General features: G+C 48.4%; 1 protein-coding gene across 2 annotated transcripts in view; it reads right to left on the bottom strand.

Moving 5' to 3' along the window:
- Positions 1-18,150, bottom strand: part of LOC149326519 (carbohydrate sulfotransferase 11-like) — a 58,764-nt gene extending 40,614 nt beyond the window's left edge. Inside the window, exon 1 of one of the 2 annotated variants that reach the window (XM_089563892.1) lies at positions 17,896-18,150. In XM_089563892.1, coding sequence (XP_089420018.1) covers positions 17,896-17,997 — 102 coding nt within the window. In that variant the 5' untranslated portion in view covers positions 17,998-18,150. Of the gene's footprint in view, positions 1-479; positions 734-17,895 lie in introns of those variants that run through there. The other variant, XM_089563893.1, reaches the window with a different exon arrangement.
- Between the last annotated feature and the right edge of the window lie 1,066 nt (positions 18,151-19,216).

Raw genomic sequence — 19,216 nt, forward strand, 5'->3', positions numbered from 1 at the left:
ATTTCTGCGTGTGAACGAAAATGCCTTCAATACTTCAATCAGCGCAGACGTGTTGTTTCCAAGGCATACCTGCATATGATATTCTAACCCTTCTCTGTTCATAACATGGAGAGAGTTTTACATACGAAAGAAACAATTTGAGAATTATTTCGAATCCTTGAAGCTTTTTTCTCAAGAAATGCATTTCCGGGACACCTTACCAGAAATTAAACCTTTAGGCAATGCACTGTGCATAGACTCAATGTGAAGTGAAAATCTATTTGCGTTTATCGCGTCTCAAGAGCGGAGACGTTAACGTTTCACATGCGCGAAAACTATTGTGTGTTCCACTTTAGCAGCAGCAAGCCGCAGGAAATAAACACTAGCAAATAAGTGCGGTTTTGGGTAACATTGGTTACTTATTTTGTCTTTTTATTTTTTCCTCTACACTGCTTGTGAAACGCCGTCACGGGTGAAAATAACCAACGCATAAAGATCACCTGTCGTGCGCCTGTCCCAGCGACTCTTGTCACCGCTCGCCTCTTAGGCCACATTTTTAACAGTGCGGACACATGGCGGTTGAGCCTTCAGCACATGCACGAGAAAATACAGGACTATTCCTCCGATATACGACATAACACTAACCGTGACGACCTCAATAGCGGTCAGCATTATTCAGTAACGTTTAGCAGATTGACACAGCACTTCCCAGATAAAGACAAATTAGATGACATTCTTCGTTGAAACTTGTCGAGCTCCAGTCATGATGATTTGGTACCCTTCGTGTAAACAGACTATGTAAGTGTAACCAGCCACAGCAGGGCCCCGACTGAAATCGAGACGCTTTACTATGAACCGAAAAACCGTGAACTGGTGGCCAAAAATACATTTCCGCTTTAAACTGTAGTGTGTGCTTGATTCCAGTATTTAGCTACAAAGGAATCGAGAGCAGTTCATGAATCGCAGGCCACAATTTTATCGAATAAATAAATTGCCGTAATCTCTCTCTTAAACAGGGAGCCACGATGGTCTCAGGCGGGACAGATACCCATCTCAAGGAAGAAATAGAAATCAGTAATAAGTGTGGAAGTAAACGCGTAGCTTCTCAGAGGAAAATCTTAAAATTCGCATTTACCAGTCGCGCTTTCTGTTCTCACGTTTGTGCTCAACATTTCATAAAAGGTGTCCATTGCGTCGTCCAGTAACTTGCTCTTGTTCACTCACATGTCGCTTCTTTGCTGGGGCAGTTCTCACAAATTTTGCACGGAAACAATTTCGTAAATGCCATGGCAGAGCTTTTCTAAGTGTCATTCAACCCTTCCACTCATGGCTCAGCAGCCTTTTCTGGAAGTAGCACCTTCACTGTACGAGTAACTTCCTTGTTATTCTCACCGAACAAATTCTATCGACGGCAGTTCAGTTATTCCGATTAATAACATAGCGGGAGCAGATATTGCTACAGTAAACTAATATTATTTCATGGCAGGCCGCTACTGAAAGTGAAGGGGTAACCACTGGGTATCTGAGTCACTGGCAAGATGTGCATGGCGGCGTCGATGGCATTCTCACCCAATCACAGCCGAGTTTCAAGAAGCGTTCAAATGTTGTCGCAGCTCCGAAATATATTTTTTGCGTCCGAGATGATCAGCGAGCATGAGGTACATGCGAACAGATAAAGGAGAAGTACTTGTATTTGGGCGTGTTGGTTCATAACTTTTCAGGAGGACACAGGGGCGCAGTAAAAGACACGGACATAGAAGTAGACAGGGACGAGCGCTTACTATCAACAGGCTACGTCAAATAAAGCCTGTTGATAGTGCCACGTATTATTGTAGTGTTTGTTCGTTCACGCTCAAGGCTGCAGGAAAGGGTTGTTATCACTTTTGTTCGTGACGCGAGAAGCGACCACACTAATCTCGATTGATCGCAGCCATGAAAGGCTGCATCTAGGTTTTTCCAGATTTCTGTAGATGATCTTGTCTTGTTATCTGGAAGTTTCCTTGCCGGCTTTAAATTGAGCGATGCCGCGAGCGGCGGACATTCGTAGTTCGACGATTGACGAGCACGCTTGTTGCTTACGCCGCCACCGAGTGAGTCAGTTCTTTTGCGGGCGCAAGTCAGCCCAAATAAAGAGCTTCGTTTGCAAGTATTTCTGGTGTCTTCCTGACCGCTGGACTGCCGTCACTACAACGTGGCATCTGGTGGAGGTGCTGGGTAGCCTTCCATGTACCGGACACCCCCTACAAGCCGTGACGCCAGCCCTCTGAGTCATCAACCGCAGGACCTGAGTCCAGTCCACCGCGCTAGCCGACGCCTGCAAGGGGACGCACCAGAGTTCGCGAATCTGCCGGACCCTACCCGGAAGCGGAAGCCAGCCGCAACGTCTACCATGAGCTTGCCCCAGACGACGACTCCGATCATTCTTCACCAGCCCCGGGTGCCACCAACCTTCGACGCTTCGCCTGGCGCCGACCCCGAAGAATGGCTGGAGCAGTTCGACCGTGTGGCTATCTTGAACAACTGGGACGATGCCACAAAACTTAGGTACGTCTTCTTCGCCTTGGAGGGACCAGCAAAAGTCTGGTTTGAGAATGAGGAAGCTAACCTTACGAACTGGGAAACCTTCAAGGAGCAGCTTCTAAAGACCTTCACGAACGTCGTGCGAAAGGAGAGAGCCCAGCAGCTGCTACAGTCTCGCATACAACACCCAAACGAGACCGTTGCTGTGTACACTGAGGAAATGAAGCGTCTCTTCCGGCGTGCCGACGCGAGCATGAAGGAAGAAGAGAAGGTGAAGTTGCTTATGCGAGGAGTTAAAGAGCAACTATTTGCCGGCCTCGTTCGCAACCCATCGAAAACCGTCGCGGAATTCGTACAAGAGGCATCCACAATGGAGAAAACTCTTGACGCCCGAGCCCGCCAGTATGACCGCCAGCAGCGCTTTCTGTCAGCAAGCTGCATGGATACCGCTAACAACGATAACCTGCGGGAGGTTATACGTGAAGTTGTGCGAGAGGAGCTCCGACGATTGCTGCCAACGGGAACGCAGCCGCAACTTTCATCGCTCACTGACGTCATCCGGGACGAGGTTCAACAGGCCTTGGGTGTGACGCCGACACCCACGCAGCCTCTGCAGCCCCCAGCCATGGCTTACGCCGCAGCTGTGCGCCGTCCTGCTCCTCAACGACGGGAATCAAGCCCCTATCGCCCTCAGCCAGCTGCGTTGGACCGCCGCCCACTCGCCCCAACCCGCCCGTCCTACGAGCGACGCGCGCAGCCGAGGAAATGCGACGAGTGGAGAACTCCCGACAAGCGCCGCCCACTATGCTTCCACTGTGGCGAAGCCGGTCACGTCCTCCGGCACTGCCCATACAGAAGACTGGGCATCCGAGGGTTCTCCTACGACGCTCCACGACCCCGACCCGGCCAGCGACCAGCCGAAATCGAGGGGTTTTTACGTCGGGAAGAATACTCATCGCCGAGCCGCCTATCACGTTCTCCGTCAACATCGTCCTCGCGCTTTGTATCTCCTAGCCGAGGTTACGCCGTGCGCGGACGCTCCCCCAGCCCCCGAAAGTTAAACTAAATAAAGCAGCCTCTGGAGGTGAGGTTGCTTCTAAGCGCAATGAGAAAGATCCTCCATCGGCGAGTACTCAAGACCATGCCTCAACTACGACGACGACACCGACGACGACGACACCGACGACGACTACGCGGCCAGACTTCAAGCTCTTACCGCTGCCCAGTGAAGTAACCTCGCAGTACGCCCACCGCAGCCCCACTACTCGACGAAGCCGAGATCGGACACCGAAGACAACGTACAATACGAGAACGCGAACAAGTGACCTTGAAGTTACGGTCGACGGTCACGCGGTTACTGCCTTGGTCGACACGGGAGCTGACTACTCTGTCATAAGTGGCCCACTCGCTGTCCGACTCAGGAAGGTAACAACAACCTGGGATGGCCCGCTGATCCGCACCGCAGGTGGCAACCTTTTTACGCCGTCAGGACGCTGCACCGCGAGAGTTACTGTAAATGGGAGAACCTATGCGACAACCTTCCTGATCCTACAGCAATGCTCGAGAGACGTGATTTTGGGAATGGACTTCCTGAACGAACATCGGGCGATCATCGATCTGCGATCTAAGTCGACCAAGCTTTCCACGGAAAAAGCCATACCTGTTGCGACGGGCGCGACCCATCACGTTGCCTTAAACGTCCTCGATGAACCATTGAGCGTGCCGCCCCGATCAAGTGTTCTCGTCTGCATAGGTACCGGAGACATCGAAAATGCCGTAGGCGTTATCGAGGGGAACACCCAGTTACTCCTGGATCGAGGATTGGGCGTCGCGAGGGGAGTCGCCGAAATCCGAAATGGCCAAGCCCAGGTGCTGCTAACCAACTTCACGGAAGAATACCAGCATCTAAACAAAGGTACGACGATCGCTTTCCTCGACGAGCTGGCAGACATCAGAGATGTATTTGCCCTACCCGACCAACCCGCAGAACCATCTGACCAAGGACATCAACCCACGTTCGACATCAACCCGGCATTACCCCAGAGCAGACAAGACCAAATACGCAGTCTTCTTCAAAGGTACACCGATTGCTTCTCATCAGCATCGAATGTGCGACGAACCCGGCTTGCCAAGCACCGCATTGTCACAGACGAACACGCACGACCACTGCGACAGAGCCCCTACCGCGTATCGCCGCTAGAAGGCCAAGCTATCCGCCAGCAAGTTGAGGAAATGCTTCGTGACGACGTCATACAGCCATCGAGGAGCCCCTGGGCAGCACCGGTCGTCCTAGTGAAAAAGAAAGACGACACCCTTCGCTTTTGCGTCGATTACCGCCTCCTGAACAACATTACGAAGAAGGATGTCCACCCCCTCCCCCGCATCGACGATACACTGGACCGGCTGTGCAACGCTAAGTACTTCTCATCGATGGACCGGAAGAGCGGCTACTGGCAAATTGAAGTCGACGAAAGAGATCGCGAGAAGACTGCGTTCATCACGCCAGACGGACTCTTCGAGTTCAAGGTGATGCCATTCGGCCTCTGCTCTGCCCCAGCGACGTTTCAGCGAGTAATGGATACGGTGCTCGCAGGCTTGAAGTGGCAGATTTGCCTAGTCTACTTAGATGACGTTGTTGTCTTCTCCTCAAGCTTTGAAGACCACCTCAAAAGGCTTCGGATAGTGCTGGAAACGATCAAGTCTTCAGGCCTGACACTGAAACCAGAGAAGTGCCACTTCGCCTACGAGGAGCTGCTGTTCCTTGGTCACGTCGTAAGCAAGGATGGAGTTCGCCCAGACCCCCAGAAGACGGCTGCGATCGCAGAGTTTCCACAGCCTAATGACAAGAAGGCTATACGCAGATTCCTTGGATTGTGCGCTTATTACCGGCGATTCGTCAAGAACTTTTCGCGCATCGCTGAACATTTGACCCAACTTACCAAGGCTGACGTGCCTTTTAAATGGGAAAGGCCACAAGAGGAAGCTTTCAACGAGCTGAAGCGCCGCTTACAGTCCCCTCCTGTGCTCGGGCACTTTGATGAAAACGCCGAAACCGAAGTTCATACCGATGCAAGCGGGGTGGGCTTAGGAGCGGTCCTCGTTCAGAAAAATGGCAGACAGGAGAAAGTTATCGCGTACGCTAGCCGTTCACTGTCGAGAGCCGAAGCCAACTACTCGACGACAGAGAAAGAATGTCTCGCCATTATTTGGGCCACGTCCAAATTTCGCCCCTACCTATACGGACGACCATTCATGGTTGTGAGCGATCACCATGCTCTGTGCTGGCTGACCAATTTGAAAGATCTCTCCGGCCGCCTTGCTCGTTGGAGCCTGCGTCTTCAAGAATTCGACATAACGGTAGTCTACAAATCTGGCCGCAAGCATTCCGATGCAGACTGCTTGTCACGAGCTCCTGTCGACGCAGCACCCGAAGAGGGAGACGACGACGCTTTCTTAGGACCGGTAAGCGCCAGCAGTTTCGCGCAGCAGCAGCACTCGGATCCTGACTTGCAAAGCCTAGTTGATTATCTTAAAGACAAGACCGCATCGCCTCCCCGAGGGTTCTAGCGGCAACTGTCGTCCTTCGTCCTTCACAATAATGACCTCCTGAAGAAGAACTCCGCGCCGAACAGGACAGTGCATCTTCTTGTCGTGCCCAAAAATCTCAGGCAAGAAATTATGCAGGCATGTCATGATGAGCCGACTGCAGGACATCTCGGGATTACTCGCACGTTGCACCGCGTCCAGGAGAAGTACTATTGGCCACGGCTAGTTACCGACGTTTCCCATTACGTGAAAACGTGCCGTGAGTGCCAGCGACGCAAAACGCCTCCGACTAGACCAGCCGGACTTCTGAACCCCATACCACCGCCAACTAAGCCCTTTCAGCAAATAGGGATGGACCTCCTCGGCCCCTTTCCGACCTCTTCATCAGGAAACAAGTGGATCATCGTGGCCACCGACTACATGACCCGCTACGCCGAAGCAAAAGCGTTGCCTAGTGGTACCGCAACAGAAGTCGCAAAATTTTTTGTCGAAGAAATTCTCTTGCGACACGGCGCCCCGGAAGTGCTCATCACAGACAGAGGAACGGCGTTTACAGCGGAGCTGACGCAAGCCATTTTAAACTACAGCCAGACAAGCCATCGGAGGACCACTGCCTATCATCCGCAAACCAACGGACTCACAGAGCGTCTGAACAAGACCATCGCAGACATGCTCTCCATGTACATCGACGCCGAACACAAGACGTGGGGCTCTATTCTGCCCTACGTGATCTTCGCCTATAATACTGCCGCCCAGGAGACAACCAGGTTTACTCCATTCCAGCTGGTATACGGCAGGAAGCCCACGACAACACTCGACGCAATGCTCCCGCACGTTTCCGAAGAAGACAACCTCGACGTCGCCGCCTACCTTCATCGCGCCGAGGAAGCCAGAAGACTTGCGCGGCTTCGCATTCAAGACCAGCAGCACACCGACGCCCAACGCTACAATCTGCGCCGACGAGACACGCATTACAAGCCAGGTGATCGGGTTTGGATATGGACGCCAGTTCGCCGCCGTGGATTGAGCGAAAAGTTGCTGCGACGCTACTTTGGCCCGTACAGGGTTCTCCGTCGAATCGGTGACCTCGACTATGAAGTCATCCCCGACGGCACGACAGCATCTCAACGACGCCGCCCACGCCCGGAAGTCGTACATGTCGTACGCCTGAAGCCATATTATGAACGCTAAAGGACTCGAAGTTTCATTCTCCGTGTTTATTTTCATTTTAAAGCATCGAGACGATGCTTCTTTGCAAGGGGGGTAATGCCACGTATTATTGTAGTGTTTCTTCGTTCACGCTCAAGGCTGCAGGAAAGGGTTGTTATCACTTTTGTTCGTGACGCGAGAAGCGACCACACTAATCTCGATTGATCGCAGCCATGAAAGGCTGCATCTAGGTTTTTCCAGATTTCTGTAGATGATCTTGTCTTGTTATCTGGAAGTTTCCTTGCCGGCTTTAAATTGAGCGATGCCGCGAGCGGCGGACATTCGTAGTTCGACGATTGGCGAGCACGCTTGTTGCTTACGCCGCCACCGAGTTAGTCAGTTCTTTTGCGGGCGCAAGTCAGCCCAAATAAAGAGTTTCGTTTGCAAGTATTTCTGGTGTCTTCCTGACCGCTGGACTGCCGTCACTACAAGGTGACAATAGTAAGCGCTCGTCCCTGTCTACTTCTATGTCCGTGTCTTTTATTGCGCCCCTGTGTCCTCCTGAAAAGCTAAAGGAGACCTGCGGCTCCTTATGCATAAGTGAGAGGCTGAAGGCACAAAAGGACTATGTCGTCTAAATGCGCGCAGAGCATACATGGAAGCTCGCCCAGAAATACCCATACTCCCTTGATCAAATGGCTTGCGATCCCCCTCCGCCTACGGTTTCAGAAAAATCGCTGTTGTAATGAGAAGGTAATGTTTGATCCAGCCTAATTTGTGAGCGTTCTGCATTGCAAAGAAATTTGTCATAAGTGTCAATACGGCTCCTGTAGCATTACTGCAGAATAAATGGATGGTATGGAAGGAAAGAGTTTAATAGTTGAATAATATTTATCTCAAGAAGTGTAGCCGTATCAATGATTAATTTTTTTATATTTTTTATTCGTTTCCCTTTATTGCTCGTTTGTCTCCTTTTGCATTTCTGGTGTCGCAGTAAGCGTTTTAGTAGCACTCAATGCTTGATTATGCGCCCTTTCGTCGGTGCTCTCTCCTAGCAGGGCTACGGCATGACGCAAGTGGCACGCCTTAGCTATTAGATGCGCCACTCTACTTACGGTGGCAGCGCAACGCAGGCAGTAATAAAACACAGCTCAAGCTTGGCTTAGTACAGGGGTTCTCAAACTTTTTTGCTTGCAGGAACCCCAAAAGCCTTCAATAAGTTCCAGGGACCCCCCCCCCCCCCCTCCGCTTTCACTTACCAGCAATGTTGTCCAGTGAATTTTCGCAAAGGGAAAGTTGCAGAGGTTAAATGTTTATTGCACAGATTAATACACATACTAATGTGATGTGTGATGGGTGCACTGCTTCCCTTTTAAGAGCAAGTCAAAGCGTGGCTCAGTAGCACTCAGAGCCAGTCTCATATCAGCCGCCGGGTCAGGGCCGGTGAGGATTCTCGCGGAACACAAGAAGACAGCCCGCGGAACCCCTGTGTTCCGCGGAACCCAGTTTGAGAACCCCTGGCTTAGTAGAATTATAGCTTTCCAGGGATACTGAAGCACAGCGCACACTTACTACTTCCTCGCAAGTTAGGTTGAAAGGAGCCACAAGTGGCTGGAAGGAAAAAAGTGCAAACAAGTGCCCTGTGCGCGTGACCTATAGCTACTCCCGCCCTTTTGAAGAGCCAGCGGAGAGAGCTGTGAGACTAGCGACATGGTAAGCTGCACTAAATTTCCCGCTGAGCTTGAGCCGCTGGCAAACATTTCAGAAAGCCCCAGGTGAAGATGAGCACAATGTCGCACGAGTAATATGCTGGTATGTTGTGCCAGAACTCTGGCTACAAAGGAATACAAGTGTTGTCTAAATTTCCCTGACTATTTACACGTATTTATCTCACTTTGCCGAATATCTTTAGGGACACCGTTTGAAAGGGTTGGCGAACGTGAGGCGAAAAATAGTTGTGATTTGAAGCAGATACTGCAAAGCGCACAAGAATTCTATCTTGTGCTATTTTCTATATTGTTCTTCTTTCTGGGCTTGTTTTTCTCGGAGTTGTTAAAGTGATTAGAGTGCAGCTGCGCATAATCGGTGTACGGAGGTGCAATCGCTGCCCTCCTGATGCCCGCCTTCAATTTATCATCTCCACTCTCTCCAGTGTAAGGAGGCCTCTTCTATATCCCCTCAGCTGACCATGTTTTGTGCCAGCCACGCGCAACTTATCCCTTCAAGCTTCTTAATTTCAACTTCCCACCAGACTGTCTACAATCTCTTGCTGCGTTTGCCTTCTCTGGAAATCATGTGCGTTACTCTAGACGACCATCGGTTACCTTGCCTTCGCGTACCAGGCCCACCTAAAGGCCATTCAATCTCCTCGCTGGCTAGGATGTCGTTAGTCAACTTTTGTTCCCAAACCCACCCTGCACTCTTCCTTTCTCTAAACGCTACAAACTGTAACGGAAACATGTCACCTTTGTATATTGACTGTCGAGATTGATGTCTGTCTAGTTAAAGTGTGTAATGTATGCAGAATCTTTTTTTCTGCTGCTTCCTCGCCATCGCACAGCTGTTAATGAGAAGCGGGATGTATTCTAATGTCCGAAACATTACAGTTAGAGACACAGCCACACAGAGACAGGTAGCCACTAGCTGGAAAGCACTAGCCCATTACAACCAATATGCTCTGCTATTTCATAGTCTTCGTCCCAGCTCCCGGAGTCGTCACGCCTGTAACACTTTCTGCCTCCGCAGGCGAATCTCTCTGGGTGAGTCAGGCACTGTGACAAAAATGCAGGGCTTAAGCCGGGCAACGCGCGTGACTTAAGTTGTTGTGGAACGGCGACCAACGCCAGTAAGATGCGCAGTGCAGTAATTCAGGTCACTGAGTTGTCCCACGATGAGATAAGGAGCAGTGTAGTGTGCCAGCACTCTCTGGTAAAATCAGCGTTTTCTTATCGCTCGCCAAGGCAGTCGAATTCACTAGACAGGTAGGTAACATAGCGATGGTGGCCGTCGTAGCGAGCTTTTGGGCGGTCTTGGGATGCTAGATTCCTCAGGCGAACCGCCAGCAAGCCTCTTTAGACAAACAGAGTCTGCGCTATGATAGGACGTCATCGGTGAAGAAAGAGAGGATGGTGTTGAAAGTCTGGCGAGGGGAACGCGCATAAAGGAGAAAGATTGGACTGCTGTCTGTTCTTTTATGTATGGCAGTGCTGAAAGCATATGTGAAGGAAGGTAACACAGAGTCCCTGTTCTTGCGATGTGAAGCAACGTACATTGAAAGCATATTGGTGAGTGTTCTGTTGGTGCGCTTCGGTAACTAGTTTGTTTGAGGATGTTAAGCGGTCCAATGGCAGAAGCAAGGTGCTCATAAACGGAGGAGTACCTCGACGACGTCGGCAGTGAACTGGCGGCCTCAGTAAGTTACACCACTCTTGGAGGTCCCGGTAGCAATATGATAGAATTCTTCACGAAAATTGTGGGGGTCTAAGAGTAAAGAGTGAGCTAATCCACGCAGACAATGAAGCAGTGGTTGCCATCGTGCGAATTGGGAGAAGGGCCCTACAGGTCGATTCCGAATTTCTCACAAGGTGTTTTTGTCGGCGCGACAGGGTGAAGTATACCAGGAGCAGCTCCAGTGGGAGGTTTGTGACTCTGGCACTGGACATAATTGGCTGCATCTTCATCATTGCGCTCATCCACGTTCAATAGAGACGCTCCTGTCTACTATGGAGTGTCCACGAATATCCCACATGTCCAGAAGTTGGGTCATCTTGCATAATGCGCAACATGGAAGAGCGGAGAATCTCTGGGAGAACAAGAAGAAAGCACACACTGGTGGCCGAGTATAGGTCTTCTTGTATAGCAGACCGTCACGTAGACAATAAGTCCTGGCACGCTAGAGTCCTGCGCAGCCTCAGTGTATTGCTCGTGGCAACGATCCTTGTGCTACTCGGAAGATGCGAGAATCGGGAAACTCTGGGGATATGCAAAAGTTGTAATGATCGAAATCAACAGCATCACATTGTGTCATAGCAAGCGGCAACCGGAAGTGGCAGTCGACGTCGGCGTGTCGTCGAGCAGACTTATACGGGGTGGCGTAGTCGTATTCTCGTTAGCCGGGAGGCACAGCGAGCAAGATGATTCGACGATCACGAAGACTGAGCAGCGAACGTAGGTCATCGTGGTAAGATTGAAACAGCGCAAGCCCAGAGGCTAAAGAAAAGAGCGGAAGAAAAAAGGAAACTGACAACACAGCACTGAACTAACAACTGACATTTATTTGGCGCGCTGCGTGTATAATACATTTAGACACCAAAATAGAAAACAACGCATAGAGCTCGTTCATGCACCCGGATCCCTGCAAGCCAACACAAGCTGAGATGTGCAATTCAGGGAGCGAAGTTCTTTCTGTGATAAAGGTATTGATGCAGCGCTTACACATGTATCACCATACTTCTTGATATTCGAAGCCTCGAATATTTCACGGCACAGCTGGTCTTTATTCCTAGCAACAACTCGGCAAAAATTAAACTGCGGGCAGCAATCGCACTCACGGCAGTGCATGCTAAGGTCACGAGACTCTTTACGCTTTATGCTAAGGTTACGAGGGATCCGGGTGCATGAACGAGCTCTATGCGTTGTTTTCTATTTTGGTGCCCAAATGCATTTATACGCGCAGCGTGCCAAATACATGTCAGTTGTTAGTACAGCGTTGTGTTGTCCGTTTCCTTATTTCTTCCGTTCTCTTCTTTGGCCTTCGGCCTTGCGCTGTTTCAATCTCACCATGCAAAACCAACTCGCCCATCAGTTCGTGTTTCATAGTCATCGTGGTCCGTTATGTCTTTGAATGGCCGTCCTTATAGGTAACAGCGAAACTGTGCTGCAGGGCAAAAATTTACTGAATGGCATTCTTGCTCGGTATTGGTGTAGTTTTGTTCTGCCTTCCTTAAAGACCAACTAGCGTAAGCCACGACATGTGCTCCCTCTTAGGAGCGCTGGGCCAGCACCGCACTGATGGCAACACCAGTTGCGTCAGTATGCAGAAGAACTGAGGATTGGGCGAGTTGGTGGTGATCCATTGTAGAAAAAATCAGCGCTTACGAACACGGACAGAGGACAAGGGAAACAGACTGACGGCGCTGAACTTACAACTGAATTTTATTCATACGTGCGCAGTCAATTTATACATTTACACAGACATGCGCAAAGACACCTTGTCAAACCCGGATACACTGTTGCCACTCACAAGCGTAAAAAATATGGACCTCGTCAGTATGGACCTCGGTTGGAGCAGACGGGTTGAAGCGGCGGAGAATGCGGTGCAACGTTAGCAGGCAATTTAGTCGGCGGAATGGCGAGATTCGACACTGATTGCCAGTCATAGGCAGCGCCTTTCGGCGGCAGGCACGTGAGCGGGTGGACGACGACAGAAGAGCGAGGGACAAAGCGACGGAAATATGAGCACAGCCGCAAGAAACGGCGAACGTCCTTTTAAATTCCGGGGTTCTGGAAACAAGTGAAAAATTTTTGGAACAAGAACGTGGAACAAGGTAACGAGTTAAAATTCGTTGTAACAAGAAGATTTATGCACGTGAGGAGTAGAACCTGAAGATAAGATATAGAACGAAGGAAATATGGGTAATAGGATATAAATAACATTCACTAAATGCTGAAGGGACAAAAATACTGCTGGAACTGGTTAAGGTTAGGGCTGGTAGATTGCTCATTTTCATTGAGTATTAAGGGAGGGTTACGTTTCAGAGACTCGAGTTTGTAATCAATGCGAAATCACGTATTGAGCCACCGATGAGTGCTGTGTATACAGGCAACATTGAGGTTATATTGTGACGATGCGATCGGCAGAATAAACTGTTTGAAAGCGGGTGACAAGAAATGAATTGAGCACAACATAAAAAGTCGTACCTGTTTTCTATCAGGACTATGTTGTACTGAGACAATTGTTCTGTATAAGAAAAGTAGTCAATATTAGGTATAATACGCACAATCTATTTTTGTGCAAAAAGCGATTCTTCCTAATGTTGCCATAGGTTATTGTTAGCCACCCAAAATTGCAATAGCTAATATTTGAGAAGAACAGTACCTGGTATACTTGGGTATGCACTCGAAGGATTGAGCGGCAGCGCTATAAGGCCCAGGTTATTTTACATAGGCAGACGCTGGTGGTTTGTGCATACAGTGTTAATGTATCGGAAACCGTTTCCACTAGAATCATATGTTCTATTACAACTGGAGTTTCTTCGCCATCGCAGTGAAGAGCGGTCGTCATGTTTAAATGTTTATTTCTCGGCCGAAAAATAATTACTTTCATTTTTTCCTTTCGGTTTAATCTTCAATCTGTTGCTTCTTGAGCAGAATACCACTCAATTAAGCACGTCATTACACAGTGTTGCAAGACTATTTTCATCTGGCCCAGATAAGAGCATGCTGCTGAGATCGGAATAAAAAGCGAACTTAGCCCCAATCGCGTATCACGATATCATTAAAATGTATAATAAAAAAATGGCCGTAAATTACTGGTTTGTGGCACTCCGGTAAAAATGGGTAGAATAGAAGACTGTCATCATTGTGTACGAGCTGGCTTCTATCGCTTACATATGATCGTATGAGATTTGAAGGTCTTCTTCGAATTCTATGGAGCGATAGCTTACGTGAAAGAATATCATGACTGAGTTAATCAAAAGCTTGAGAACGATCGATAAACATACCCAGAGTAAGCAGCTCATTTTCAATTTTTCTAAGAGCTTTTCTTTAAGACTCAGCGAAGCATTCTCTGTCGAGCGTCCCTTTCTAAACCCAAATAGCGCATCGGAACAAGCCTCACATCGTCAAAAAATTTAATTCATCTCATGACAGTATTTCTTTCCACACACTTTGAGAATATTGCTGTAACGGATATTGGCCTGTAATTATAAGCTTCATTTCTCACGCCACCTTTGTGTATAAAAGCTGCTTTTGATTTTTTCACAGGATTAGCAAATTTGCCATACTCGATGACCAAGTTAAAAAGCTGCTGAAAACAAGAACAACGGACTGTAAAACTTAACAGTCTTTACTTGCAAATTGTCGATATCAAGGGCTTTGTTATGTTTCAGTTGCATGAATGTTCTTGACATTTCTTCCTCGCTTACAGGGTGACAAAATAAACTGTTTATAGGGCTATCCCTTGCAGGTGGTGTAAAAGGCAGGCAGTGATCTGCGGTGATGCTGTCGACAAATACTTTATTGAAATGATCAGTTCGGCACATATTCGTAAAAACGACGCCGCGTAGAAGGAACCTCGTCAGCGCGCACCGTTAGAAGGGGGAGAAAGAAACCCCGCGGAGCGCCTAGCCTTGTGTGTGTTGCTTCCCCCTCCACCTCACTCGCCCGTGCGCCGTGAAGTGAATGACGTCAGCGCGCCGTTTGATCGAGAGCATTGGAATAATTTCTACTTAGTTATGACGAAAAGTGCATAGCATTGAGCGTGCAAAGTGATGCCCCCTTCCATTCCCGCGCAACTCAGGAATGATCAAGGCAGTCTCTGTACGTGAACAACGGGGACGCGCGGCCGGCGAAGAGGGAGAAGGAAATAGCACAGCTGATACCGTGTGTAGGTGTGCGCCTGCCTTGGCGCGAAGAACGAATAGACGAAGAGCGCTGCTATAAATGAAGGACGTTGACCGCTGTCTGTGTGCCCCATCTGCCGTTCAAGCTTCAGAGATGCGTCCCCGCTCGAATCCCGGGTAAGCACCACTCGCCCAGCCACGAACCAACTAGGCAATGCGCGTGAACCTGTAGGACAGCTCCATCCTGAACCTCTGGTCTTGGGACTGTGGAAGTGACCGCTGATAAAATTGCGCTTTGTTTGTTTATCTCTCCCTTGCGTTAGTGCACTCTAGGTGCTATAATTCATTTGTATTGTAATCTCTCTCGAATGTTACTTTGCACGCGTTCCATTGTACTGTCACTCAATTCGTATGTGCTCGCAAGAGTTATTGTGAAATCCCCTGTATGGTCTCTTTAATGTATAAACTTTTTTTTTGTTTGTGAGCCTCAGGCTCCGACCAGTTCGGTGGCTTGCGGCTGGAGAATGCTGGGAACAAAACAACCAACCCTTTTGTCACTGTGCAGCTGGTCTGTGGCTGAGCTTGCCACGCTGAGTCGAGGGCGGCTCCTTTGTGTCCGAGACCGCTACCCCCACACACTCTGAGGGTGTCTGGGAACGCACGCGCAAGTGCGCGAGGTGGTAACAATGGGCGAGAGCTTCACCGGAAAGCTCACGGTTCTTGAGCAATATCTTCTCAGAGGCAGCATTTTTAGCCCGAAGATCGGGACTGTATTTATGGATATTTTTGCCTTTTGAAGCCCCGTAGTAACGCATCCATCAATCTTTCAAACATTACGGGCACATTACACAGACCGAATGGCATAGTGTTGATTTGAAACAAACCATCCGCTGTCATGAAGGCTGTCTTTTCCTTGTCCACAGGGTGCATCGGTATCTGCCTGTAGCTCAACCCAAAACCGTGAGATGAAAAGAACGAGGCGGAGATAAAGCGGTCGATGGCGTCATCGATGCAGGGAAGGGGATGGACGTTTTTCTAAGGGGCTGCATTGAGGCGGCGGAAATACACGCCTAATCACATGTCCCATCTCTCTCTTTTGCTAGAATCACAGCAGCCACCCATGGACTGCAGGGGTCCTGAATAACTCTTTTCGTAATATTTAATGGGCTTGCTCATTTATGACCTTTGCAATCCGCTGATCACATTGCCTTGCTAAGTCACTGAGGACATTAACTTCAAAACATGATCAATGAGTAATACAGGCAGGGTATAATTGTGGGGCGAAATTTAACATGCAGAAAACGAAATTCATGTTCTACAGTCTACCAAGGGAACAGCATTTCGCAGTTGGTAGAGAGGTGCTAGCAGTAGTAAGAGAATACAAGTACCCGGGCCTGGTAGTGAAGGCTGATCCGAATCATGAGAGGGAAATAACTAGAAGAATAAGAATGGGGTGGAGCGCATATGGCAGGTTCTCTCAGATCATGAATAGCAGTTCGGACGTAATCGTGCGAACAAGCTGATGATGACACGAATCTGCAGACATAGCCATACAATGTTTACGCATTAATGAACCAGCACCGCCAGCGTCGTAAAAAACCGTTTCGGCTGCATTGTGCCTATAGCTACCCGGCTGAAAAGAGTTCTATGGTGAAGTAAACTTATACAGTTTGCCATACAAATATCATAGAATTGTCAAACGAATAGAAATTTATGATAAAAATGTTATACATTTCTGCAAAATCATACAGTCATTATTGAGATGTCATAGACTGTCATAGAAATTATGCGATATATCATACAAATTGTTTGATATTCTGTGATAAAGCCTCTATGAGGTAATTGCGTCATAGAACTGTTTTTGAGCAGGGTATGTATCCGCTGTGCCTTCACTCCTGCATCCAGCAAGTTTTATCGCAAATGCCTTTTTTATTGACCATTAATTAGCCGGTCGCTACCTGCCACATCAATCAGGATAAGAAATTTCCGCAGGCGCTCTTCACTACCAGACTTCGCCATATCCAGAGGAGTTTTTTTTTCCTTTTCGATCACCCCATATCTAATATTCAAATCGCAAGCGTCCTCCTAAAGCACTTCTAAGTGGCACCAAGAATATCACGAAGCCCGAACACAACTTCGCTCTTTAATTCATACAACTCTGTTGGGTTTCAAATGTTGAGGCGATAATGTTACTTTTCATTCGTACATTTCCATAGACACTTTATTTGAATTAGTTTTCATTGAAGCTCTGTGGACAACAGATTGTACGCTTCTCATGAAATTTGCTTTAAGCTAGCCTAAGCAGGCTACCTCCAAGGCTATGCCGGCACTGTGCGATATCCGTAGGTTCTGTGTAATTGCTGTTTACAGAGAGGCATGCAGCAGATCTAATCATCTGTGTTCAACAGCTTGTGGCCAAAAATCCTCTCTTTTAAATTTACTAGTGAGAAACCTCCCATATTTAGTGTTGAAGTCGAAAATTATTAAAGATTTACTAGTTTTCAACAGCGCCGGGCGTTTCTGGCGTAAACCTCTAGCATCTGCCTTTACAATAAACCACAGCGCTAACTATGCAGCCCTCCTTATACAGCTAAAAGGCAACTTCAAAAGCCCAAATCAAATGACTGTCTGAGCAGATCTGACGAATCGGGTTTTTGCTACATTAAGAACGTGCGATTTGACTTCTCATTCTTCACAGCATCGCGACTTAGTAGCGTGGCTTTCCGGATAATTCGTTTCCGAAAGAACTATCATAATGCCAGCAACACCCCATAGCAACCGAGAACCCTTGTGGTCTTATCAAACCTATAACATTCATTATTCAGAAACAAGTACAGCGTTTAAGGAAAACAGGCGGAAGCTTCTATCAAATAAAAGAAGACATCGAATGGACTGCGGGGCATTGAGCCTAAATTTTATTGTGCGAGAGCGGCTCCGGTGCTTCCATTCTGCTCTAAAATGACACCAGCTGGCAATACTTCAAGCGATCTCTTTTCACAGCTCAGACATTACGTAACCTTGCTGTTTCATATTACTTAGGATTGTAAAACACACCGGTCTGTGCGTTGTGGCATATAAATCATGAATGCACTCAAATGAAATACTGTCAACTGTAGCTCTTGTATGCACATCTACGCACCTGTGGGTAGAAGCGAGAGTGGCTAAGAATGCCGATGTGGGCGAAGGCAGCAGCAGCCACAACCAATCCGAGAACGAGGGCCTTTGTGGACGCTCTTCCCATTGCCGGAACACAGGTTCGCCGGGAAATGTCTGCGGCCCGAGCAAGCCCGGCGCAAGCCAGCGAAGACCGCGGCCGCCGTGTTTCTTGCGTCGTTCTGTGTGTTCGATGAAATACGCACGCTTCGTGCTTCTTTCCTGAGCCGTCGTTCTTGTTCACGCTCCGCTCGCGCAAGCAGGCACCTGTATACGGCACGCCGCGTGTCGGATGAAAAGATGCTGTATTTTATTCACTTGGAGGCATTTTTTATCGAATGCAGAAGAGCGCACGGCAACAAAAGTATCCACGTAAAGAAATATGACCCGAATGAATTTGAGAGGGAAAGGTGAAAATATCAATTAACCAGAGTGTGGCTTTGCAAGCACAGCATGTATGGATGTACCAACCAGAGTTGCTTTTTGTGCTAACAACTAACCACAGCTGAAGGACGAAACAGATGAAATAAATGTACGCAGGGGAAGGTAAAGGCACTCCGAAAGTAAACAGAATGGTCTAATAGGTATCGACGCAAGGTCTTGCCTTTTTGCACTGGATATTGCCCTCGTATTATTCGCTCATCAAGCAGGGAGCTTTTCCTGTGAGAGGACTTATTACCCGGTTTGGACGAATATAATGGCACCACATTTTTATAGTACCTCTTTTACTATTTTACTACTAGTTTATTTTTGTTCCCCGTAGTTTATGATAGCTATGCCTAATGATACAGAGTCTAGTAGTAATATATTCAAGAAAACTTTGCGCAGAATAACACCAGACGAAGGGAGAAACACGTACACACACAAGTTGCAACTGTATTTTCGGAAACGATACATTGACTTGAGAAGCAGAAAGAGCGCAAGCGTACGATAGCCAGTGCAACATGTGTGGGAGTAGTGCAACGTGTGTAAAACGTGGCATTGCATCTTCTTGTCTGAGATCAGCCCTTTCCAAGTCGTGCAGGCACAGGGTCGAATCCAGTTTTGACCACCAGGTTGAACGTTTGGAGTGAGCTGGATTCCCGAGTTGAGTATTAGTTTCTGTAGCGTAGTCATTGCTTAGACAATTTAGAAGGCTTAAGAGGGCCGTCGATGTTCCTCACCTCACGCTGGCAAGAGAAAAAAGGCCGTTTCAAGTCCTCCCATATGTGCACAAACTATTGCACAATGTCAAAAGGGTGGCCAACAAGTTCGGAGTTGATGTTGTTTTTACAGCTCCTTTTAAATTGTCCCGCCTGTGTGGCATG

The sequence above is a fragment of the Amblyomma mixtum genome, chromosome 10 (assembly GCF_055824585.1).
Source record: "Amblyomma mixtum isolate Tamu chromosome 10, ASM5582458v1, whole genome shotgun sequence".
Classification (NCBI taxonomy): Eukaryota; Metazoa; Arthropoda; class Arachnida; order Ixodida; family Ixodidae; genus Amblyomma; species Amblyomma mixtum.